Source organism: Rhinoderma darwinii, chromosome 4 (genome assembly GCF_050947455.1).
Source record: "Rhinoderma darwinii isolate aRhiDar2 chromosome 4, aRhiDar2.hap1, whole genome shotgun sequence".
Classification (NCBI taxonomy): Eukaryota; Metazoa; Chordata; class Amphibia; order Anura; family Rhinodermatidae; genus Rhinoderma; species Rhinoderma darwinii.
The window spans coordinates 348092654-348118923 of NC_134690.1; the positions used below are offsets into that span (position 1 = coordinate 348092654).

General features: G+C 42.5%; 1 protein-coding gene and 1 long non-coding RNA gene across 2 annotated transcripts in view; one reads left to right on the plus strand and one right to left on the minus strand.

Annotated features, from left to right (window-relative positions):
- Positions 1-26: 26 nt before the first annotated feature.
- Positions 27-25439, plus strand: POLR1B (RNA polymerase I subunit B). Its single transcript, XM_075862912.1, has 15 exons — positions 27-332; positions 4217-4384; positions 5413-5559; positions 7818-7950; positions 10708-10844; positions 13183-13406; positions 14118-14289; positions 14681-14852; positions 16566-16847; positions 20165-20298; positions 20898-21068; positions 21424-21580; positions 21712-21908; positions 23384-23637; positions 23778-25439. The coding sequence occupies exons 1-15, from the start codon at positions 156-158 to the stop codon at positions 24658-24660; spliced, it is 3408 nt and encodes a 1135-aa protein (XP_075719027.1). The 5' UTR covers positions 27-155; the 3' UTR covers positions 24661-25439.
- LOC142760032 (uncharacterized) overlaps positions 20303-26270 on the minus strand; it is a 78046-nt gene continuing 72078 nt past the window's right edge. The window contains exon 3 of the long non-coding RNA XR_012883233.1: positions 20303-20489. This is a non-coding gene — a long non-coding RNA (uncharacterized LOC142760032). The remainder of the gene's footprint in view (positions 20490-26270) is intronic.

Sequence of the window (26270 nt, forward strand, 5' to 3'; positions counted from 1 at the left end):
CGTTTGACAGCTGCCTCCACTGGCGGAAGTGCCTCATTCTGGACATGTGTTACTAGCACCGCCCCTTTCCCCTGAACACGTGCGGCCTGTAGGCCCGGAAAGAGAGTGCGGACAGGACAACTGTGTACTGCACCGCCCTTTGGAAACTTTACACAATGGACGCCGCCGAGAAATGGTACAAACTTCCCAGCCAGCCTAGTCTGAAGAAACTGACTGATCCCAACTATGGAAAGCCTGGGAAAAAACAGCACCCTCCCCTACAGGATCTCCCAAGAGCACATATCGAGTCCTTCAATGAGGCCATGACAGATGGCCTGTACCAGGCAGTGCAGGTGAGGCCGCTCAGGTGGCACCAGAACATGTAGCTATAGCCAAGACCTGTTTTAATCCCAGGATGATAATGAGGAATTGTGTGCAAAACGTGTGCCGTTTCCAAAGACGTTCCAGCAACAGTCCACGGATACAACAGAGAGTCCGCAGATACAACAGGGAGTCCGCAGATACAACAGGGAGTCCGCAGATACAACAGGGAGTCCGCAGATACAACAGGGAGTCCGCAGATACAACAGGGAGTCCGCAGATACAACAGGGAGTCCGCAGATACAACAGGGAGCCCGCAGATACAACAGGGAGCCCGCAGATACAACAGGGAGCCCGCAGATACAACAGGGAGCCCGCAGATACAACAGGGAGCCCGCAGATACAACAGGGAGCCCGCAGATACAACAGGGAGCCCGCAGATACAACAGGCAGCCCGCAGATACAACAGGCAGCCCGCAGATACAACAGGCAGCCCGCAGATACAACAGGCAGCCCGCAGATACAACAGGCAGCCCGCAGATACAACAGGGAGCCCGCAGATACAACAGGGAGCCCGCAGATACAACAGGGAGCCCGCAGATACAACAGGGAGCCCGCAGATACAACAGGGAGCCCGCAGATACAACAGGGAGCCCGCAGATACAACAGGGAGCCCGCAGATACAACAGGGAGCCCGCAGATACAACAGGGAGCCCGCAGATACAACAGGGAGCCCGCAGATACAACAGGGAGCCCGCAGATACAACAGGCAGCCCGCAGATACAACAGGCAGCCCGCAGATACAACAGGCAGCCCGCAGATACAACAGGCAGCCCGCAGATACAACAGGCAGCCCGCAGATACAACAGGCAGCCCGCAGATACAACAGGCAGCCCGCAGATACAACAGGCAGCCCGCAGATACAACAGGCAGCCCGCAGATACAACAGGCAGCCCGCAGATACAACAGGCAGCCCGCAGATACAACAGGCAGCCCACCTACAGGTTGCTGATTCTAGATCCCGTTATGTGCAACTGACATGTCTACCCCCGCAATGTTGGCTTAGGGCGTATGGCCAATATGGCGTTTGAGCCACCCTGGAATTCCTGCTCCTGGCATTACCAGAACTAAATGGGGGATATTGGGAGGACAGATGTAGCACTGTATAACCTCGCCCCCACTATCACTGATTTATTGCTTCTGTATCACCACCATATGAACATTTGATGTCACCCTCCCACATAGTAACATGCAAAATAAATTTTTATGCACGGGTCCCCCAGTAGCACATCACCAAGGGGGAGACGTATCTCAGCCCCATTGGTTTTCTCTCTACGTGGTGCAGTTCATATGAGGCGTAATTTTATGCTGTTGAATTTTTTAAAAAAAACATCTTGGAAAAATACGGCTTCTTGAAGCATATTACAAGCTGATTTTCCACTGACCATAAAAAAAAAACGCTTTAAAACTCAGCTTAAAAATCATACTTACCTATGAAGTAATTTAAAGGTCAGTGGTGTATAAAGCCTCATTCACATCTGCGTTGGAGGCTCTGTTAGGGGCAGATCCGGCCAAGCATACACCGCTATTGTTTCTGTTAAACCATGGCCCCCCCGACAGAAGCCGTTAAAGAGGCTCTGTCACCAGATTTTGCAACCCCTATCTCCTATTGCAGCAGATCGGCGCTGCAATGTAGATTACAGTAACATTTTTTTTGTTTTTTTAAACGAGCATTTTTGGCCAAGTTATGACCATTTTTATATTTATGCAAATGAGGCTTTCTAAAGTACAACTGGGCGTGTTTAAAGTTATGTACATCTGGGCGTTTTTACTTCTTTTACTAGCTGGGCGTTCTGACGAGAAGTATCATCCACTTCTCTTCGTTAACACCCAGCTTCTGGCAGTGCACAGACACAGCGTGTTCTCGAGAGATCACGCTGTGACGTCACTTCCCCAGGTCCTGCATCGTGTCGGACGAGCGAGGACACATCGGCACCAGAGGCTACAGTTGATTCTGCAGCAGCATCAGCGTTTGCAGGTAAGTAGCTACATCGATTTACCTGCAAACGCTGATGCTGCTGCAGAATCATCTGTAGCCTCTGGTGCCGATGTGTCCTCGCTCGTCCGACACGATGCAGGACCTGGGGAAGTGACGTCACAGCGTGATCTCTCGAGAACACGCTGTGTCTGTGCACTGCCTGAAGCTGGGCGTTCTGAAGAGAAGTGGATGATGCTGATTCATCAGCATCATACACTTCCATTCACAACGCCCAGCTAGTAAAAGAAGTAAAAACGCCCAGATGTACGCACATAATACACGCCCACTTGTACATAACTTTAAACACGCCCAGTTGTACTTTAGAAAGCCTCATTTGCATAAATATAAAAATGGTCATAACTTGGCCAAAAATTCTCGTTTTAAAAAAACCCAAAAAAAACGTTACTGTAATCTACATTGCAGCGCCGATCTGCTGCAATACGAGATAGGGGTTGCAAAATCTGGTGACAGAGCCTCTTTAAAGTCAATGGCTTCCGACGGCTGCCGGTTGTGTTGTGCAACTAAACCGTTGCGCCTGGCTCTTGCGTTGTTCTGCTACTCTGACCGAGCAGAACCACGGAAAGCCGAATGCCGGTGTCAATTTAGCCTAACACGAGCAGGTTCCAGAACGTTCCATGGCAGGCTCATGTTAAATGAGTTTTTCGGTGATTGGTCCATTGCTGGTGTCGGCAAAGAAGATTTTCCTATAAATAGGAACCGCTTCGCTCGCCTAAATCGGAGACCTCGGGGAAGTGCCTCGCCTGCCCACCTCTCAAGTCTCAATGTTATTAAAGTTATGGTTGTTAATTAGGTCATTTCATAATATCATTTTATTATTCTATTTTTATATGAAAAGTTGGTTACCTTTAATAAACAATACGGCCTTATTTTTCCACTAAGTAAGGCCTCATGCACACGACCGTAAAAACTCCCGTTATTACGGGTCGTAATCACGACCCGTAATAACGGGCTCATAGACTTCTATTGGCGACGGGTGCCTTCCCGTTTTCTCACGTGAAGGTGCCCGTGCCGTTGAAAAAGATAGAACATGTCCTATTTCAGGCCGTAATAACGGCACGGACAGTCCATAGAAGTCTATGGAGCTCTCGTAATAACGGGTGGCTACATGTGTGCACCCGTCATTATGGCAGCGTTGCTAAGCGACGTCAGTAAATAGTCACTGTCCAGGGAGCTGAAAGAGTTAACTGATCGGCAGTAACTCTTTCAGCACCCTGGACAGTGACTACCGATCAGTATAAACCTGTAAAAAATAAAAATAAAAGACGTTCATACTTACCGAGAACTTCCTGCTTCCTCCAGTCCGGTCTCCCGCCCGTTGCCTTGGTGACGCGTCCCTCTCGACATCCGGCCCGAAGTCCTGGATGACGTTTCAGGCCATGTGACCGCTGCAGCCAATCACAGGTCAATCACAGGCTGCAGCGGTCACATGGACTGCCGCGTCATCCAGGGATGTCGGGCTGGATGTGAAGAGAGGGACGCGTCACCAAGACAACGGCCGGGTAAGTATGAATTTCTTTAACTTTTATTACAGAAAAGGCTGTCCCTTCTCTCTATCCTGCACTGATAGAGAGAAGGGGCTGCCGATTAGTGCAGTGCTATTTTGCCGCCAAAAACGTGCTCGTAAATACGGGTGGAATACGGGTGACACCGGACCCATATTTACGAGCACGGGTTCGTAAATACTGGTGCAAAACGGGTGGAATACGTGTGACACCGGACCTGTATTTACGCCAGTATTTACGGGTGGGAAAAAATACGGTCGTGTGCATGAGGCCTAAAGGTTTTGTGTCCCTTATTAAATTATTTGGTTGTAGCCTGGTTACGGCTAATGTTACCATGTACCGTTTCTTTCTCTAGGCAATGAAGCCACTCGAGTTTTCTTTTAAAAACGACCGTGTGTCATTTTCCTTTGTGGACGCAGTCATCAGTCAACCCATGGTTCCAAAAGGAAGCCTCTGCAAAGAGCCCAAAGTTTACCCAGCTGAATGCCGCGGGCGAAGATGTACGTACCATGGAAAGCTGAATGTGAGTGTTAATTTTCCATCATACACATCTGACTAGTTAGTTGCTTAATATTGGAGTAGGGGGGGGGGGGGGTGTATTACTACATAATGAGCTTTGCCCTTTGTGAGTCTTGGGAACCTGGGCAACTGGCGAATGCTATAGCTGCCATTATAGCACCTCTGTGGCCAAAGGGATTGACTGTTGGGGCCCTCACAGATACCAGTTTCTTTGCTCTCCTTCAGGCTGATATTCCTGATAGACTCCTTTCTCTTGATTGGGTCTGAGCTGCAATACCAGCCGCAACCCATGGATGAGAGTGGAGCTGTGTCTGATTACTCTTGTCTGTGTGACTGGTAGTAGTACCCTAACTGATCATATGTTGATGGCATATCCTAGGGATAAGACAACCCTCTTAACTTTGTAATAGATCTCAGTGAAATATTTTTTTGTTAGGGAGGACCTGTTGGCTCTCCTGACGTGTCTGTTTCACAAAATTTCTTGTATTTCCCATGAAATCAAAATTGTAGGGCATCTTTTCTTAGGACTGTGTTGTCATTCTTCTAAAAAATGTGTGAATAAATTGACTACTGATCACGTTTTCCTTGTCAATGGGGTGTGCCTGTCGCTGTCAGCTCTGAATGGTCAGTGTCAGTGTGACCATTGACAACCAATTGGTTAGCACTCAGTTGTCAATGTATTTATATATTCCCAGGAGGAATAACAGAGGAAAGTAGCATTATGATTTTATAAAGAATGAAAGTATTTACTAAAACAGACCTATCTGGAGAGCTGACCGTTGCTCTTTAAAGGGACATTCACAAACTAATTACAGCTAAACACTGGGGGGTCCTAGAAGTGGGATAAACCCAGCCTGTCATCGAGGACCCTTCTAACAAAAGAAGCAGACAAGACCTTTAAGTGGGCACTGATAGTAAGCGGTGTCTGGTGACAGACCCTGTGTAAATGTAGATTTGATCATTAGATATCTATACATATGTAACCTTTTGTATGTCTTGTATCTGATAAGACCTGACACATTTTGTTTATAGGTGGATATCAGCTGGTCTGTCAATGGTTTTCAGAAAGGGGTCATCAAACAATTCCTTGGCTACATCCCAATCATGGTAAAATCCAAACTCTGTAACTTGTATGGACTGTCACCACAGAAACTCGTTGAGCATCATGAAGAGGAACAGGTAAGAACAGAGTTTTATTGTAATGGAAAGACATTGAGGAGGATTATTTTTGATTTTTTTTTCATCTTTAAATTTTTATTGAGATTTTTTAGTCGGACATGTGGTAATAAAAAATCAAGATAACAATAATGGAAGGCATATACATCAATACTGAAGGGCAGCAATAAACCTACACTGCTGACCTCCAATCATAGGAAATTACACAAAATAATCCGGAAAGGAAGGGACAAGGGAGGTGAATCTCACACACATCAGTCACTAAAGTTCTTGGTCCAGGGTTCCCAAAAAGCAACAAAGGAGGAATATCTATTGAGGATTATTTATTCACTTTGTGTGTGTGGTGTGTCCATGTGCTCTGATGGCTAGAAGAATGGGGCTACATTGTCCTTGTGGATTTTCTCAAGAGAGAAAGAGATGAGACACAGGCTCTAAACTATTGTCACAGAGCCCAACCCCCAACAGTGAATTTCTGACATGGTTTTCTATAACTGGGTATATACTTTGATAACCAAAAGTTAATCCGTTGCCCATATGTAGCTGGGTAGCTCTATGTAAATATTGCAGTTGGATATTATACAGTCGTGGACAAAACTGTTGGTACTGTACCCTATTAAGAAACTCACAATGGTCACTGAAATAACTTGAAACTGACAAAAGTAATAATAGATTTAAATTCACTGAAAATCAACTAATGTAAATCAGACATAGCTTTTGAATTGTGGTTCAACAGAAAAATAAAAAATAAATAAACTAATGATACTGGCCTGGATAAACATGATGGTTCCCTTAACTTAATATTTATTTTTTTTTTAAACATATTTTTATTGAATTTTTTCACCACACAAAAAAAACACAAATCATACAGTAATGCATTGCCATAATAATAAACATTACAAAAAATGTATAAATGAACATGTGATAGTGAATGCTTCCCAGCAAACTAGGTTTGATCTTGGAAGTTATTCCCCATGGGCTATCAGCCCTCCTTCATCTCCTCTATCTCCTCTATCCTTCCCTTCCTTTAACCCCACCTGTCGGGTATTCCTGTAAACATTGTTACATAACTTTGCATATCTGCCTAACTTACATAACTAAACAATACACAGAACAAATAAGAAATTGGAGCATACATAACAATTGGAGCTTCGTGAAGCAGTTCACCAACTCAGGCAGCTAGTCCGCAAGACTAAAGAAATCCCAGTGGATATATATGCTTTACTCCCGTGATATTTTCAGTGCCCCTAAAGTGCCCTTAAGATCTTCAATCAAGTACCATGACGTTCCCGTAAACGGATCTATGATGTCCCTTCGTTCTTCACTGGTGAAATATTTTGTGAGGAAAAGCTTCCATTTCTCAAAGAATTTTTTGCTCTGCGTGTCTTTATTCTGTAATATACCAATGCGGTCTAGATAAAACAGTTTCCTCAACCCCTGGACCAACTTAATATTTTGTTGCACAACCTTTTGAGGCAATCACTGCAAATAAACGATTTCTGTAACTCTCAATGACACTTCTGCCCTGGTATGAAGGTGCTTTCTCCAGACAGCAGGTTTCAGCTCCTTCCACAGATGTTCAATAGGATTCAGATCAGGGCTCATAGACGCCACTTCAGAATAGTCCAATGCTTTGCTCATAGCCGTACTTGGATGTTTTTAGCTGTGTGTTTTGGGTCATTATCCTGTTGGAGGACCTGTGACTGAGACCGAGCTTTCTGACACTGGGCAGCATGTTTTGCTCCAGAATTCCTTGATAGTCTTTGGATTTACTTTTACCCTGTGCCACATGCAGCAAAGCCGCCCCAAAACATAACGGAGCCTCCTCCCATGTTTCACAGTAGGTACAATGTTTCTTTTCTTTGTAGGCTTCATTTTTGCGTCTGCGAACATAGAGCTGATGTGACTTGCCAAAAAGCTTCACTTTTGTCCCATCTGTCCAAAGGACATTCTCCCAGAAGCTTTGTGGCTTGTCAATATGCATTTTGGCAAATTCCATTCTCGCTTTTTTATCATCCGCTCTATGTCCACAGATGCAAAAATGAAGCATACAAAGAAAAGAACATTGTACCTTTTTTAAAAGCTTCAATTCACATGATTTAAAGAAACCCTCAGTGTCTTCTTTTCAATGTAGTAGTACTCCTCACAGGAATACCCCAGGCTGGAATATTTTACTCTGGCTTTCCATTTGAGAAGCACTATGTGTGTTTTTACATAATCTAGAATTTACAATGCTTCATTGTTTGATTTCTCTTTATCCAAAGGAAATGGGTGGCTACTTCATAATAAATGGAATAGAGAAAGTCATCAGAATGCTCATTATGCCAAGGAGGAATTTTCCGATCTCTGTGAATCGCCCCAAGTGGAAAAGTCGAGGTCCAGGCTATACTCAATATGGTAAACCCTTTTATAGATTGTATTCTACAGCCCTAGAAAGATTAGGAATATTTTAAACCTCTATAAGATGTGAGTGTTTATGGGATTTTCCCCTAAGAAGTGATACATATTCTTTTAAAGGGGTTGTCTATTCCCAAAAAATTGATAGCCTATCCATCATATAGGCCAACAATATGTGATTAGTTGGGGTCTGACTCCTGGCATCCCCACCGATCGGCTGTTTTGAAGGAGCAGCAGCGCACATGTGAGGGCTGCTTCCTCTTCATTTCTACTGCTCGTACTGTGAATAGTCGACACTTGTAGCGGCGGTACACGGTGCTACAGTCTGTTCACTTCAATGGGAGAAGGCTGTAATACTGTGAATCGCCGCTACAAGTGTGTCGGCGATTCACAGTGAGAACAGTTGAAATTAAGGGGAAGCAGCCCTCTTACGTGTGTTGCGGCCCCTTCAAAGCAGCTGATAAACGGGTGCCGTGAGTCGGACCCCGACTGATCACATATTGATGGCCTATTCTAAAGATTGGTCCGCGATTTTTTGCGACTGGAAAACCTCTTTAATGTTATTTCCCCTTGCGTATAAAGAAACTTCAAAATCACGCAATTAAATGGAGGGGTTGCTGTGCATGTGCGTATTTCTCTTCATTTATGTCTATAGGAGTTAAGGAAACAGCTGAGCTGGGGTCCTGTGGATTTGCCATAAATGCCCTAGATTACAAAACTCCTTTAAAGAGGCTCTGTCACCACATTATAAGTACCATATCTTCTACATAATGTGATTGGCTCTGTAATGTAGATAACAGCAGTGTATTTTATTTAGAAAACTTTCATTTTTGACGGAGTTATGACCTATATTAGCTTTATGCTAATGTCTTTCTTAATAGACAACTGGGTGTGTTTTACTTTTTGACCAAGTGGGCGTTGTGGGGAGAAGTGTATGACGCTGACCAATCAGTGACCGATCAGCGTCATGCACTCCTCTCCATTCACTTACACAGCACATGGAGATCTTACTAGATCACTATGTGCAGCCACATACACACACATTAACGTTACTGAAGTGGCCTGAGCGTTAATGGACATCACCTCCAGCCAGGACGCGACGTCTATTCAGAATCCTGACACTTCGGTAACGTTTGTGTGGGAGATAATGACAGCAAGCGTGATCTCGTGAGATTATCCTGTAAATGACAGCCCAGCGTGATCTCGATGTGCTGTAAGTAACACACACATTACCGAAGTGTCGGGATTGTGAATAGACATGTCCCGGCTGGAGGTGGTCTATTAAAAACAGGACACTTCGGTAACGTTAATGTGTGTGTATGTGGCTGCACATAGTGATCTAGTAAGATCACTATATGCTGTGTAAATGAATGGGGAGAAGTGTATGACGCTGATTGGTCAGCGTCATACACTTCTCGCCACAACGCCTACTTGGTCAAAAAGTAAAACACGCCCAGTTGTCTATTACGAAAGTCATTATCATAAAGCTAAAATAGGTTATAACTCATAAAAATGATGGGTTTTCTAAATAAAAAAACACTGCTGTAATCTACATTACAGCACCGATCACATTATGTAGAAGATAGAGAACTTATAATGTGGTGACAGATCCTCCTTTAAACTGAACTCCTGTAATGCAATGCTCTGGGCTGCATTGCATTCTGGGAACTAAGGATACTGTTTAAGACCATATTTGCCAGAATACTAGTCAGTTGGGCGTTGGGAATCACATGACCACATCGTCCTACAGCTCTAGTGCTGTACGTGCTATCGACCCAGCCACGTTGACTTCTAAACCTGATGTCATTATGGCCTACATGTCGGCAGCCCCACATTTAAGCGTATTTACGAATACTGATTCTCCGGTGAGAGTTAAGCCAGTATAAAGGTTTAGGGTATGTGCACACGATGAGAGGCTTTTACGGCTGAAATGACAGACTGTTTTCAGGAGAAAACAGCTGCCTCGTTTCAGACGTAAATGCTCCTCCTCGTATTTTGCGAGGCTTCTCAGACAGCCGTAAATTTTGAGCTGCTCTTCATTGAGTTTAATGAAGAACGGCTCAAATTACGTCTGAAAGAAGTGTCCTGCACTTCTTTTGACGAGGCTGTATTTTTACGCGTCGTCGTTTGACAGCTGTCAAACGACGACGCGTAAATGACAGGTTATCTGCACAGTACGTCGGCAAACCCATTCAAATGAATGGGCAGATGTTTGCCGACGTATTGTAGCCCTATTCTCAGGCGTAGAACGAGGCATAATACGCCTCGTTTACGTCTAAAAATAGGTCGTGTGAACCCAGCCTCAGTGTGGCGGGCGCTGTATTCCACAACATTGCTGGCGTGAAAAGTATAAGATCTCTCAGACCATCAGAAACCTGCATGGGAGCTGGAATTCAATAATGGCAAGTGTTGGATTAAGCAATGCGTTTACATACAATTTCTGTTTAGTTGAACTTCAACATTTCTCACACTAATGCTGCAGTCCATCAAAAAATAAAGATTAAATCAGTAGATTGTCTAAGATTAGGAAGAAGCGTAAAGGTGGGATTCCCGCGCAAATTTTCAAAGTCAATAATACAAATACTTCACCGCTTGGCGTTTCTTATGGGAAAGTTTCAGGTGTATATCCCCTGAAAGTAGATGGGATGATAGACTGAGTGTAAGCAGTATTTGCAAGGTGTTCTACAGTACATAGATGTTCTTGTAATGTCTTCACCTGCACTATAAATCTATTCATGACATTTCTTGTTTTCCCAGGTATCTCCGTTCGTTGTGTCAAAGATGAGCACACAGCTGTAAACCTAAATCTCCATTATCTGGAAAATGGCTCCGTAATGGTTAATTTCATTTATAACAAGGAGCTCTTCTTCATCCCCCTAGGCTTTGCATTGAAGGTCAGTCTAGCTCAATAATAACTACACATTGCCATCACTAGGATACACTGGCTGTTGTGGTTTTCTTCTCCAGAACATGGCGTTCACAGAAATGGAGTCCAGTTCTATATTTTGTTGTTCCCCCTATCCCCTTAATCATTAGTGCTGTTGGCACAGGATGCCCATAAGGAGACCCATAAAGTTGAAGATAGTATCAGATGTTGTCACGTCCACTTAGATTGATAGTGACAATGGAACTAGAATTATTTCTATATTCACACATGTATTTAGAAGTGAAGGCCATAATGTTGTACCAGTGTTCCTTCATACAACCTCTAGTTGGCGCTGCCTGCATTGAGATCTATGATTGTGTTCATGATCTTGTTTTTGGATACCAAAGAGAAAACAAAATCATAAACACATTCAATAAGAAACTGTTAAACGAAACCATGCGTTTATTAGAAAATACGTTGTCTAATTGTGTTTTGCTGCATAAGCAATGAACTGTCTTTTTATACTATTCTAGGGGTGATCAAATAGTTTCACCAAATGTGCCAGTCCATGGAATACAGAGGCAAAATAAATATGCTTGTTCTCGAAGTATTTTTACTGTATACTTTTATGTTTGAATACCTTTTTACTTCTGCTTGCTGTAAGTGAATGGAACATTCTTGTTTACTGCCAGAGACTCAAAGCTTCTCCCAGCTCAGAATTAGTTTATTTTTATTTAGTCAGGTAATACAGCCTGGACTTCATGGATGATACATTTAACCTAAACTGATTGTTACATACTAAGAGAACAGGATAGAGGTTATGTCGCTGATGTATTTAGCCCACGGAGCATTACCTAGACTGATATGTTGTAAAAAATAAAAAAAAAGACTTGCATAAGTCTTTGTTACAATGTGTCAGTCTGGGTTAGTGCCTTCGAATCTGGATTCCATTGAACCCTAGGGTGTTCCTTACAACATGGTCAGGGGTTCCCCAGAATACATCTGCAAGACCTGTCACTTTTACAGCAGAGCGAGCACACAGATTTCAGCCTGCTTAAAGATGCTTAGAAAACCAGTCTACACATCTAAACCAGAATATAGTTCTAGGCAAGAATTATGGAATGCTTTACTCGCCACTACACAAAGATTCTTTGAGGCAAGAATGGGCATAGGGGTTCCCCAAAAAATTGTTCAAAGGTTTCCCCACAGTGTTGGGAAACACTGGTCTAGGTAATACTCTGTGGGTTAAATATATCAGCAGCACAATCTTTCACCTGTCTAAAGGCCTTATTAACATAGCCGTGTACAGTCCATGAGATATGAACTATATGTTGGTCGCGTTTCCCTGATCGAACACCGTTATGGGAGCCAAACTCCTAGCATTATAGTTACTAATGATGCTAGGTGTCCCTGCGTCCCCGTGGGAATACTGTTCCATACTGTAATCGTGCTTTTTATATGGGACAGTGGTCCCGCGTGGAGGCAGTGACTCTGAGTCGTGTATGACTATGATGCAAGGCGTACGGCCCCCTGAACTGTGTTCGGTCCGGCAAATGCGGCCGACATACCTTACCGACCGAACACGCCCGTGTGAATAAGGTCATAAAGATTGCTGCAATGTATCAGTGTCGATGAAATATATCTTTTGTGGAGTTAAGGCTGTTTACTTACCTGAGGATTGCATAGACTAGATATGATATAACAAGCTCTCAGTTACGAGAATTATTGGGTTTGAACAGGTTTTGAGGCTCTCTATGTAAATAAGAATGATCTATTCCCTAACCCCAAACAGAGGTCTGGAAAATGGTGGAGTCAAACAAAAAGAGGCACATTTATTAAGACTAGCACTTCAATTTGTGAATTGCGCACATATCAATAAATTTGGCGCATTTTGAACTGTCCTAAATCAGAAAAATGAAATCTGTGCCTGCTATGGGCAAGTGTAGACTTGTGCCGATATTTACACCATGTTCTGACTTTAGTATGAATAAATCTGTCGAAGGTGGAGACTGCGTGCACTCCTGGTAAACCCTCCCAATTTTCTCACCACTTTTCCCAACTAGTGAGTCTTGAAAGAAGTCGCAAATTGTTTAGCAAATATAATGTGCGCCTCGATTTGCATTTTTTTTTTAGCCAAGATAGTTGCAAAACCTTTCATTATACAATGGCTAAGCTTTGGTTACATCAAACAGTAAACCCCCTTTACCTGTCACCCGGGGTGATCACAGTTTACATTTTAACTTACGAATTGTTGACTCGTATGGTCAGGGCTCACTCAAAGTGTTTACACCAAATTTGTATTTCTTACGTATATGTCCTTGTGAACCCTCAATAAACCAATATTCTGTTCCATGTCACTCCTACAGGCGTTAGTTAGTTTTTCAGACTATCAGATTTTCACAGAGCTGATCAAGGGAAAAGAGGAAGATTCCTTCTATAGAGATTGCATCACCCAGATGCTACGAGTCGTGATGGAAGAAGAGTGTCTGACACAAAAACAAGTTCTCAAATATCTGGGAGAGCGTTTCCGGGTCAAGTTTTACCTTCCAGACTGGTATACAGATGAACAAGTGGCAGAATTTCTTCTGGGGTAAGATATGTTCTCCTGTAAAGGCTCCTAAATGCTTTGAAATCAGTCTCCTATTCTTACGCATGAGACTAAACTAACTTTGTACAAGAAGGCGGCTTTGGCGGCTCCTATAAGTACATATGTAGAGGTTCCCAGAACCTCTTCTTAAGTTATTAAACTCTGGTAATAATCTCCTAGTGCGGGACTTCTGGGCGGCTTCCAATGCCTTCAGGCATCTACAAATTGAGCCAGTAAGGCTCTCTGTGACGACACTAGGAGACAGTTCTGTACGACACTAGGAGTCCCTGCCTCTCCGTGGAACTACTGTCCCGTACTGAAAAGATGATTACAGTACGGGACAGTTGTCCGGCAGCGAGGCAGGGACTCCTAGTGTCGTACATAGCTATGATGCTAGGAGCCCGGCTCCCTGCACTGTGTTCGGTCCGGGACTTCCGGCCGAAATACGTTCCGTCCATTACGGACGTAACATGGTCGCGTGAATGCAGCCTAATGCTGCGTGCTGCGTACTGCTGCATGTCCATAATGACCGTGTGTTACTTGAACCTTAGGTGGGTTTGTAGTTATGACCCATGCATTTCTGAATTATCATAGTAAGTGCCTGTTCTAGGAGACGCCCAGCAACATCCATGAAAATGGTTAGTTTTGGCTCTTTTAGTAACTTTTTGCATATAATACACCATTGTTGCCCCTAATAATTGTGTCTTCTCCTAGGCAGTGCATTTGCATACACCTTAAAACCAACATTGAGAAATTCAATATGCTTTGCTATATGACAAGGAAACTTTTTACTTTTGCCAAAGACGAGTGCATGGAGGAGAATCCGGACAGTTTGATGACTCAGGAGGTTCTAACGCCAGGACAGCTGTTCCTTATGTTTTTAAAGGTACAAGGTTAAATTCAATTATCTGTCATCAGAGGCTTAAAAGTTATATCCCCCTCCCCCATCGAATGGCATTAAGAATAATACTGGTCTTATGTGGTAGAGGGGCCTTAAGGCCTCCTCCGGCACCTGGGCCGAAGCACGACTGCTACCTATACGCCCTTGTCTGTCATAACCATTTATCTAAAAGACGCAAACTTTTCACTGCTAGGCCTCCAGTAAAACCAACATATGTGTCATGAAGCTGCTTAGCTGGGATAATACTGAGCGATTGGTGTCCTGTATGTGGTTCCGATTTATAGACACATCTACTGTTGCAGCAGAACGTAAATTTAAATCTTCTGGAAGCGGAAATTTAATTTATCTTTTGTTTACACCTGTTTTTCTGCTTAAGGAAAAGATGGAGGGCTGGCTGGTGGGAGCCAAAGTTGTCTTAGAGAAGAGAGCACAGAAGTCTAACTTCGTCCTGAGCACAGAATCCGTCATGAGAATATTTGGCAGCACCACTGATGTCACGCAAACGTGTGAATACCTGCTAGCTACTGGAAACGCGCGCACCAAATCTGGTGGGTCCAGAGCTTGGCCAGCATCATAGATATATAATTCAATGGTAGATTATTACATGTCCTTAATGTATTAGAATATCATCAAAAAGTTAATTTTTTTTAAGTAATTCAATTCAAAAGTGAAACTCCTATATTATATAGATTTATTACACACAGAGTGATCTATTTCCAGCATTTTTTACTTTTAATGTTGATGTTCTGGCTAACAGTTAATGAAAACCCAAAATTTAGTGTCTCAGAAAATTAGAATAGAAGCCCAATTTCAAAATTGATTTTTAAAACCGAAATGCTGGCTTACTGAAAAGTATGTCCAGTATATGCGCTCAATACTTGGTCGGGGCCCCTTTTGCATGAATTACTGCATCAATGCGGCGTGGCATGGAGGCGATCAGCCTGTGGCACTGCTGAGGTGTTATGGAAGCCCAGGTTGCTTTGATAGCGGCCTTCAGCTCGTCTGCATTGTTGGGTCTGGTGTCTCATCTTCCTCTTGACAATACCCCATAGATTCTCTATGGGGTTTAGGTCAGACGAGTTTGCTGGCCAATCAAGCGCAGTGATACTGTGGTTATTACACCAGGTATTGGTACTTTTGGCAGTGTGGGCAGGTGCCAAGTCCTGCTGGAAAATGACATTAGCATCTCCATAAAGCTTGTCAGCAGAGGGAAGCATGAAGTGCTCTAAAATTTCCTGCTAGACGCTGCGCTGACTCTGGACTTGATATAACACAGTGGACCAACACCAGCAGATGACATGGCTCCCCAAACCATCACTGACTGTGGAAACTTCACAATGGACTGCAAGCAACTTGGATTGACGCCTCTCCACTCTTCCTCCAGACTCTGGGACCGAGATTTCCAAATGAAATGCAAAATTTACTTTCATCTGAAAACAGGACTTCGGACCACTGAGCAACAGACCAGTCCTTTTTCTCCTTAGCCCAGGTAAAACGCTTCTGACGTTGTCTCTGGGTCATGAGTGGCTTGACGCAAGGGCTACAACTGTCGCAATCCATGTCCTGGATTAGTCTGTGTGTGGTCTCTCTTGAAGAACTGACTACAGCTACAGTCCACTATTTGTGAATCTACTCCAGATTCTTGAATGTGTTTCTTGAAAATACGTTCAAGGCTGCGGTTATCCCTGTTGCTTGTGCACCTTTTTCTACCACACTTTTTCCTTCCTCTCAACTTCCAATTAATATGCTTGGATACAGCACTGTGAACAGCCAGCTTCTGGCTTATCCTCCTTGTGGAGGGTGTCAATGACAGTCTTCTGGACAACTGTCAAGTCAGCAGTCTTCCCTTTGATTGTGTAGCCTACTGAACCAGACTTTGGGACCATTTAAAGGCTTAGGAAACCTTTGCAGGTGTTTTTTGTTGATTAGCTGATTAGAGTGTGACACCATGAGTCTACAATCTTCAACTTTTACCCAATATTCTAATTTTCTGAGACACTAAATTTTGGGTTTTCATTAACTGTTAGCCATAATCCTCAACATTAAAAGAAAAAAATGCTGGAAATAGATCACTCTGTGTGTAATGAATCTATATAATATGAGTTTCATTTTTTAATTAAATTACTGAAATCAACTTTTTGATATTTTAATTCATTGCAAAGGACCTGTATAACAATTGCTTTAACATTCAACCTTCTTACCAATATACTATTTATATATTGGAAACAAAGTTTTATTAAAATTTTCACCTTATGTTTTAGGTCTTGGTATGCTTCAATCCACTGGTTTGTCTGTAGTTGCGGACAAATTGAATTTCATCCGTTACCTTTCTCACTTTCGTTGTGTGCACAGAGGTGCTTCGTTTGCCAAGATGAGGACCACAACTGTTCGTCGTCTTTTGCCAGAGTCATGGGGTTTTCTGTGCCCGGTGCACACTCCAGACGGCGAACCCTGTGGTCTTATGAATCACATGACTGTGGTGTGTGAGATCGTGACACAGTCTTCCCTGAATTCGCATCTGCTGGTACTTCTATGCACGCTAGGTACTGTGCAAGCATCTTCATGTGCCAATGATGTATATAGTCAGAATAAGTATAATATACGTCTTTCCTCAAGGTTTACACTTGAATTGCCAATTTAATTTGTATTTAAAGAGGCTCTGTCACCAGATTTTGCAACCCCTATCTCCTATTGCAGCAGATAGGCGCTGCAATGTAGATAAGAGTAACGTTTTTATTTTTAAAAAACGAGCATTTTTGGCCAAGTTATGACCATTTTTGTATTTATGCAAATGAGGCTTGCAAAAGTCCAACTGTGCGTGTTTAAAGTAAAAGTCCAACTGGGCGTGTATTATGTGCGTACATCTGGGCGTGTTTACTACTTTTACTAGCTGGGCGTTCTGACGAGAAGTATCATCCACTTCTCTTCAGAACGCCCAGCTTCTGGCAGTGCAGACACACAGCGTGTTCTCGAGAGATCACGCTGTGACGTCACTCACTTCCTGCCCCAGGTCCTGCATCGTGTCGGACGAGCGAGGACACATCGGCACCAGAGGCTACAGTTGATTCTGCAGCAGCATCACCGTTTGCAGGTAAGTAGCTACATCGACTTACCTGCAAACGCTGATGCTGCTGCAGAATCAACTGTAGCCTCTGGTGCTGATGTGGCCGACACGATGCAGGACCTGGGGCAGGAAGTGAGTGACGTCACAGCGTGATCTCTCGAGAACACGCTGTGTGTCTGCACTGCCAGAAGCTGGGTGTTAACGAACAGAAGTGGATGATGCTGATTCGTCAGCATCATACACTCCCATTCCTAACGCCCAGCTAGTAAAAGTAGTAAACACGCCCCGATGTAACACACAATACACGCCCAGTTGTACTTTTACTGTAAACACGCCCAGTTGTACTTTTGCAAGCCTCATTTGCATAAATACAAAAATGGTCATAACTTGGCCAAAAATGCTCGTTTTTTAAAAATAAAAACGTTACTGTAATCTACATTGCAGCGCCGATCTGCTGCAATAGCCGATAGGGGTTGCAAAATCTGGTGACAGAGCCTCTTTAAAGGGAAGGAGTCGCAAAGATTGGAACCTTTACATTTATTACTTCTGTTATAGTCCCTAGTAATGCCAAACTTGCGGCTCTAGTCCTGTATCTCCGTCATAATGGACAACATTGGGTTAATGTGTGAGGTACATGAAGGGGTTAATTACTATTAATGTGAGGCACATCGAGATTCAAAATTCATACTACCTCGTGCCTCACATTAATAAGTGAAAAAGCAGTTTGTTTTATTTGATAACCGCGTAAACATAATTGACGCTATAAGTGTTACGGTCGCGACGATATAGAATGTGTATTGAGACTTATTTTTGTGGGGTTTTTTTGTATTTTGTTTTGGTTTTTTTAAATCTTCTATGGACTGGCATATATCTATATGCCAGAACATTAGCCTGATAGTACACAGGCAGTTATACCTAAGTATGCCCTAACAGGAAATATAGTCAGACAGCCCCGGGGTCCTTCAATAGAAAACAAAACATGAGATTTGATCGAGTGCTGTTTGGTGATTTTAAAACGGAAACAATGTTCCCACTTTTATTGTAATGAAAAAAGAATAAAAAATGTAGAGACGCGCAGTAGCGAGGTGGTTTCGAGTAGTATGTGCAAAAAGCCTACGCGTTTCAAACACTATCTGTGATCTTGCTCGTGGCTAGTATACGTATGCAGTGTGGGTCTGCTGGGTTTATACTCTAAATCCCTGGTTGGGGCGGTATAGTTCAATGGAGCACCTGTAGCAATTAACGTTGCAAGTGAAAAAATAACCCTTAGTAATCCGGGTTGATCCTATGTATATAAAACGTGAAAAAATTGGGAATATGAATATCTGAGACACACCTTTTACATAACTGTACGGGGATCTATATACACTTACAGAATGTATGAAACCAAGTATGATATTCTGATATATAATGTAAAAAATGTTTTAAAAAAAAAAGGTGCAGCTCAAGCGATCTCTTCACATGAAACCCATCAGAAATAGAGTACTCACACCCCAAGAGACGCACACGGCAATGAATACGATTAAAAAATTCATGTATATAGAGGCAAAAGAGAAGCCAGAAAGATAGAATATAGGGATTTAGAGTATAAACCCAGCAGACCCACACTGCATACGTATACTAGCCATGAGTAAGGACACCGATAGTGTTTGAAACTTGCACATACTACTCGAAACCACCTCGCTACTGCGTCTCTACATTTTATAATTCTTTTTTCATTACAATAAAAGTGGGAACATTGTTTCCTTTTTAAAATCCCCAAACAGCGCTGGATCAAATCTCTTGTTTTGTCTTGTTACTTACTGTGGGCTGCTGCGAAGATCCGAGCGAAGCTTGAGTGCAGGACTGGTGAGCTGGAGGCTTTTCCCCTTTTCCCCTTCAATAGACCCTGGGCTCTCTGCCCACATATGGTATGGCCCTGGATCGCGTCACAGGAATTTCCTGTGACGCGATCCAAAGGGCATCCCCCCTTATTTTTCTCTGAATGCTGCGGTGGTGGTCCGCTTTCATCGCAGCATTCAGGGAAATAGCGGCAGAGGTCAGAGGTTTCTCTGATCTCCGTTGCTCGAGCGGGGCTGTGTTTGTGTAATAGTCATTGCCCTGCTCCTGAGAAGTGCTGCGCGGTCAGCATTAGGTGATGCCGACCAGCGCTGCACTGATGAGCGGCAGTCCAAGCAATGAAGACAGAACATGGGAGTATTTTGCAGTACGCCCCCCATGCTCTGTCTTCAGTGCCGGCAATCATTAGTGCAGCGCCGGCCGCATCACATCATGCTGACCGCGCGCGCACTTCTCAGGAGCGGGGCAATGACCGTATTACACAGCCACAGCCCTGCTCTCATTACTATACTAAGCTGCACAGCGTAGTATCGAAATACATGAAATTCAGGTATCGAACCGTTTGAGGGTGCACGGTATCGAAACAGTATCAAAGTTTTGATGCATCATGCATCCCTACACTGGACACAACCCTGATCGCTAAGAAAAACTTAAAAACTTTGTTTTTGTGTAGGAGGGGTGGTTACTACTTTTGACACAGTAATGGGACTACTCTGGATCAATATTTCGGGGATACAAATGCGTCTACTAATTCTGCTTTGTTAGAACGTCTTCCAAACACAATTATCTAGCCTGCCTTGGTGGCATAAAGTTTTAAAGGTGATTCATTTTGTAAAAATTCCTAGAATATTTTTGCACTTTATAGCCAATATTTTGCCCCAAATAAAGAGGATTTTTTTAACATCTAAGTAGGGAAAGTTGTGTCAATCATTAACTTTGTTGTTTTTTTCCTTCCAGGAATCACTCCAATTGATGGAGTTCCTGGAAAACCTTTTACTGATTGTTACCAGGTCTTGTTGGATGGTGCCATGGTGGGCTGGGTGGACAAAGATATGGCTCCAAATCTTGTGAATACACTTCGAAACTTTAAGGTAATTTTTATGTGTTGTGTGGTGAACATATGGCCTCTGAAAAAGAGCGATAGCAAAGTGAAGCACTCATACCACTGTGTTGCTTGTCAAAGTTAAGGATCCCGAAATTTGTGTGTACTGGAACTCTGAAGATCTACTTGGATACCATCGTTTTTCTGCTGTTGGCCCCTTGTTCAATGTAATCGAAGGATCTGGGGGCAGAGCCGGTAGACAATTACTTTGCAGATACAAATTAATTTGTTATACATTTATTTTATTATTTTTTTTTTTAATTCTATAGCTGAGCCTCACATTAATAGTAATAATTTCTAGCCAATGTATGTGGGTCCATTGCACAGTTAATCATACAATCCACATTAACGCTCATGTCATATGACATTATCACGCCTCTGTGCATGAGCCATTCATTTCGGGAAAGGCTTTTCTGATCTCCCAGAATCCATTCCCTTCCTTGACACTATATATAGGGCTTATACACCAAGTCACAATATGGCGATCTACGTGAGCCATATTGTAACAGTTGTATGTGGACTACCTAACTTGGCAAGTTATCGCTTGTAAATTTTATACAACGTCTTTGTGTCATTCTGTATTTACAGGTAACACAGGCAAAGAATGTCCCACCCTGGACAGAGATCGTTCTCATTCCAATGACTGGAAAAGCCAGTCTTTATCCTGGGCTTTATATTTTTACTACCCCCTGCAGGATGGTTCGTCCTGTTAGGAATTTGGCTGTGGGGAAAGAAGAACTGATTGGTCCATTAGAGCAGGTATGTTTATTAGAAAAAATATTCTATTTCCACTGATCCAGGAGCATGGTGGTTTTTCTTTTTGTTTTTATTTATATATATATATATATATATATATATGTTTTTGCATTCACATAATGCACGTTTGAGATAGGGACTCTACTGGGAACAGGGACTGGTGTCCATGTGAGTACAATCTGTGTACAGCGCTGCAGATTACGTAGGAGCCATAGTAGCAGCAGGAAAATATACATAGAAATACATGTTTGTTTGTTTGTTTTTTGGGTTTTGTTTTTTTTAACAAAACTTTATATACATCAATCCTCCGTCGCAACCTATTGATTTACTTAAATCCTTCTATTCCTCTCTGCTCCAGGTTTTCTTGAATGTGGCTATATATGAGGGTGAAATTGTGCCTGGGGTCACCACACATCAGGAGCTATTTCCTCACAGTTTAATGAGTGTTGTGGCCAACTTCATTCCTTTCTCTGATCACAACCAGAGCCCCAGGAACATGTACCAGTGCCAGATGGGTAGGTACATGCAAGATTTTCCACTTTGTGCAAATAAATGACTATTTATAGCAGTATTCCCTCCAGAAAGTGTTTCTATTCATAGCAACCTCTCCGCAAAACCACGTGTAATGATCTCTTCCTATTTCCAGGTAAACAGACGATGGGGTTCCCCCTTCTAACCTTTCAAGATCGCTCTGATAACAAACTGTATCGCCTCCAAACCCCCCAGAGTCCTCTTGTGCGGCCTTCTATGTATGATTACTATGACATGGATAACTATCCAATTGGAACGAATGCTATTGTGGCTGTTATTTCTTACACCGGATATGATATGGAGGATGCTATGGTAAGTTATATGTATGCACAAGTGTTGCCTCATGTTGTCGCTGATCGTTATGCCAGCTTTTACAACATGTTCTATTTTTGGTGTTTTTCACGGCCCCCATACAAGTCAATGGATCCGGTTTTAACTGCTGTTTTTCAGAAAGCCGTTCATGTGAAAAACTGACAGTTTGATCCTTTATTTTCACTGTCATGTGAATATAGCCCAACCATCAGGCAATGAGGCCATATTGAAGTTTTAGTACAAGAAGGTTTAGCAATGAGCTTGTATGGGGACACTGAAGAATAAAGGACAGTGAAGTGGCAGTCTTGTACATCAGTACAATTTAAAGGGCAGCCTAACAAGTATTTGTGATGCTTCAGCTACTGGCGAATCCCAAAAAAATAAGGAAAACAGCAGAGGAATTGATGGTCACATAGTTAGTACGGCTGAAAAAATACACATGTCCATCAAGTTCAAACAAGGGAAGGGAAAAATTTCTACACATAGGAGCTAATATTTTTTTGTTCTAGGAAATTATCGAACCCTTTTTTAAAGCCATCTACTGTCCCTGCTGTGACGGCTCATGCGGTCGGCTATTCCATAGATTCACAGTTCTTACAGTAAAGAAGGCTTGTCGCCTCTGCAGGTTGAACCTTTTTTTCTCCAGATGGAGTGAGCGCCCCCTTATTTGATAAATTCCAAATCCTAAATACTTTGACAGCGACATCAAACAATGTTTTTTTTTTTGTAAGGTCTTTCTGTTGCCTGTACATTCGTACAGCAACCTGCGGAAACTTTAACACCCTTTCCCCATGGTCCTGTCACAACTCTGTATCAAAGAGATCTCAAGACCCTCCCGAGTTACAAAAGTAGATCTCCACCTCTCAAAGATTGCGTACCTGTGCATTAGAAGGATGTATAAATTCCTCCTGTTTTTTACCAAAAAAATATACAGAGGTAATGTGAATATGGACACGCGAATGCTCAATAATAGCAGAGTTTTTACTGGATGAACAATGGGTGAAATTAAAGGGCTATGTTCACAAAGGAAAGTTCTAAAATGTGACTGAAGTGGCTTTATTATTACACTCGTACTTTTATTATACCTTTTTTTTATTGTTTCACGCTATATTTGAAAACCCCTTTCACAATAATAATGTAGAGGGACGGAGGTGATGATCTAGACTTTTTGCTATGGATAAGGATCATTGGAACTACTAAGAGTAGAACTGATCCTACAGATGGAAATTGCCAGTGCTCGAGGTGATCGTATGTTTAACCGTTCCCTTGCCAAATACAATAGTTTTGAACCAAAAGTCATTTGCACAGAGAGGTTACTGGGGAAAGGTTCATTTATCGAAGTAGTCCGAAGCAATTGAGTGTTGATCTATAAAAAATATTATTGATGGGAATATTTGGGGTTGGTTATAGAGGGAAAGAAGTTGCATGTTCTGGCCGCTCAAACTTCACTGACCCGGTTTTCTGTGTTTTTGCAGATTTTAAACAAGTCTTCATGGGAGAGAGGGTTTGCTCATGGAAGTGTTTACAAAACGGATTTTATAGACCTGTCTCAAAAAATTAAAGATGGCAAGGACAGTTTTGTGTTTGGAATCAAATTAGATGACGAACGGGTAAAGGGGAAACTTGATGAAGATGGCCTGCCTCCGGTGGGCGCTGTCCTGCAGTTTGGAGACCCATACTATAGTTATCTAAATGAAAACACTGGAGAGAACTCAATTGTGTTTTACAAGTGAGTAGCAGTTCTAGTCTTGCGTTGCATTTCACCCAGCTTTTCATGGTATTTGAATTACCAGTAGTACCAGGATGATCTGTTTAAGCGATCTGTTTTAAATTCTTTTTCTTCACGCTCACTTATTTTGTGTCTTTCAGGAATAAAGAGAACTGTGTTATTGATAACATAAAAGTTTGCAGCAATGACCTGGGTTTTGGAAAATTCAAGTCTGTCTGCATCACTATGAGGGTCCCGCGTAACCCTACAATAGGCGATAAATTTGCTAGTCGACATGGACAGAAAGGCATTCTCAGTAGACTGTGGCCAACCGAGGATATGCCATTCACGGAAAGTGGGATGGTTCCTGACATTTTATTTAACCCACATGGTTTCCCATCCAGAATGACAATTGGGATGTTGATCGAGAGCATGGCTGGTAAATCGGCAGCTCTGCATGGTTTATGCCATGATGCTACTCCCTTCACATTTTCTGAAGAGAACTCTGCTCTGGAATATTTTGGTGAAATGTTGAAGGCAGCTGGCTATAACTACTATGGCACAGAGAAATTGTACAGTGGCATTAGCGGGCTCGAGCTTGAGGCAGACATTTTTATTGGTTTGGTTTACTATCAGCGTCTGCGTCACATGGTTTCTGATAAGTTCCAAGTCAGGACGACAGGCGCTCGCGATAGAGTGACCAACCAGCCTGTAGGTGGCAGAAACATACAAGGAGGTATTCGTTTTGGAGAGATGGAGCGTGATGCCCTGCTGGCACATGGAACCTCCTTCCTTCTTCATGATAGACTTTTTAACTGTTCTGATAGATCGGAGGCCCACGTGTGTGTAGCCTGTGGTAGCCTCCTATCGCCTTTCCTGGAAAAGCCTCCCCCTTCCTGGTCAACAATGAGAAACCGGAAACATTATTGCGCAAACTGCAACCGTTCAGATACAATCGACGTCATTTCTGTGCCTTATGTGTTTCGCTACTTTGTGGCAGAATTGGCAGCAATGAACATCAATGTTAAACTTACTGTACGCTAATGAACAATGGGAGGATTTCTGTCAAGTGCCTTATATCATATTTGACATCTGTGCTCCTCTTGGTACAGTAACAGCCTCTGAATAACTTTTTCTTGGAAACGGTTGTTTCCATATTTACCATTAACTGCAATGGAGAGTAATTGACGAAGAACTGGGGACCATGCACCCCCATTCTCTAATCCAGTCTATATGGAAAAAATACGGGCAGATTTTCACCCAGTAACAAGCACCGTTCAATAACAGCATGTCGATAGGCACTTATTTGCTTCATTTAAACGGAGCAATGATCGAAATGTATGGGGGCGAACTATCATTAATACGATCGTTTAGCTTCATATATTCCCGTCTTGTTGGCAGCATATCCCCTGTTGGACTGCCGCCAAGCGAACATTTTTTGGGTCGTATAAAAGATCCGATCAGCCAACAAATGAGTCTTTTTCTCATTTGTTGTCTTGTTGCTGCCCTTTTTACTCAAAACAATTATTGGGCACGAGTGATTGTTCACTGGCCCATGTTAAAGGGCCTTAAGTATATAGAAGAGTAGTAATGGACTCTCCGATAATAAAGATGTCAGGAATGTCACCTTGCAATCTGGGATGGACTCTTCTATTGAAGCCATTATAGGGACTATTCAGCACCTTTATGGAAATTGATTTAGAAAGCTTGTCGCAGGAGATTATAAATACCCAGTGGTATATAGGAGACATATTTTTCTATAAAATGTGCATGTCTGTCAGTGAAACCCCATGAGCAATGCCTGGATAAATCTTTTATTTTTAGTTTCTTTTGTCTTTGTCAATACTTATCTCAAACAAAATTTCATATCTGAGTTAATAGAGGGGGGGGGGGGGTCCTCATTTCTTGTCCAGCTTCGAAACTGATTACAAAGAACATAGTTTACTCCTGGAGTGCCTGTCCTGTATTACACAGACAACCCATTGATTTGAATAGACACTGTAATGATTAATTGTTCCCTGTGGTGGCGCTGCAGGTAAATTGAACACTTGCCAGCTTTCCCCACAGATACAGGTGATCACTGGGGGTTCCAGCAGGGAGACACTTTGTGATCGGCTTATTGTCAAGGGGCCCTTCTAATAAGTAAGGGTTGTCCAAAGCTGAGAACCTTTAATATCACAAACTCGATCTTATTTTCTGAACAATTCCAGAGTTTAAATCTATATAAAATGCTGTGCAAGGCCTTATTTACATGAGTGTGTTCGATTTGCATCTGCAAAAAAAGGAAAGTTTCTTATTTTTATGAATGTCCGTGGTGTGCCCATGTGGTTTTTGGATGTGTCCATATGTTTTTCTAGTCTGTTTTTCACCTCTGCAAGCACTTACTAGTTTCATATATATATATATATATATATATAATTTTTTTTTTAATTTTAATTATTTTTTTTTTCATGCATATGTAGTTTTTGATGGGCCAGTCTGGTCCGCAAAAATGGACCAGAATAGGGCATGCTGTGAGTTTCTTGCAACGGAGACATGCGCTGTGTAGAAAAAAACAAAACGCATTTGTGCATGTCACTTATTGAATTGTATGGGTCAGTGTGCTGTTGTTAAAATTGACAGCACACTGATGGAAAAAAGTTTGTGTGAATAAG

What these genes read in the sequence shown, in the direction of transcription:
- POLR1B (XM_075862912.1), top strand. Translation starts at nt 156, where the DNA reads ATGGACGCCGCCGAGAAATGGTACAAACTTCCCAGCCAGCCTAGTCTG. An exon ending in CATGTACCAGTGCCAGATGG is followed by an intron (nt 21,581 to 21,711) that starts GTAGGTACATGC and finishes TCCTATTTCCAG; the next exon opens with GTAAACAGACGATGGGGTTC. An exon ending in ATGATATGGAGGATGCTATG is followed by an intron (nt 21,909 to 23,383) that starts GTAAGTTATATG and finishes GTGTTTTTGCAG; the next exon opens with ATTTTAAACAAGTCTTCATG.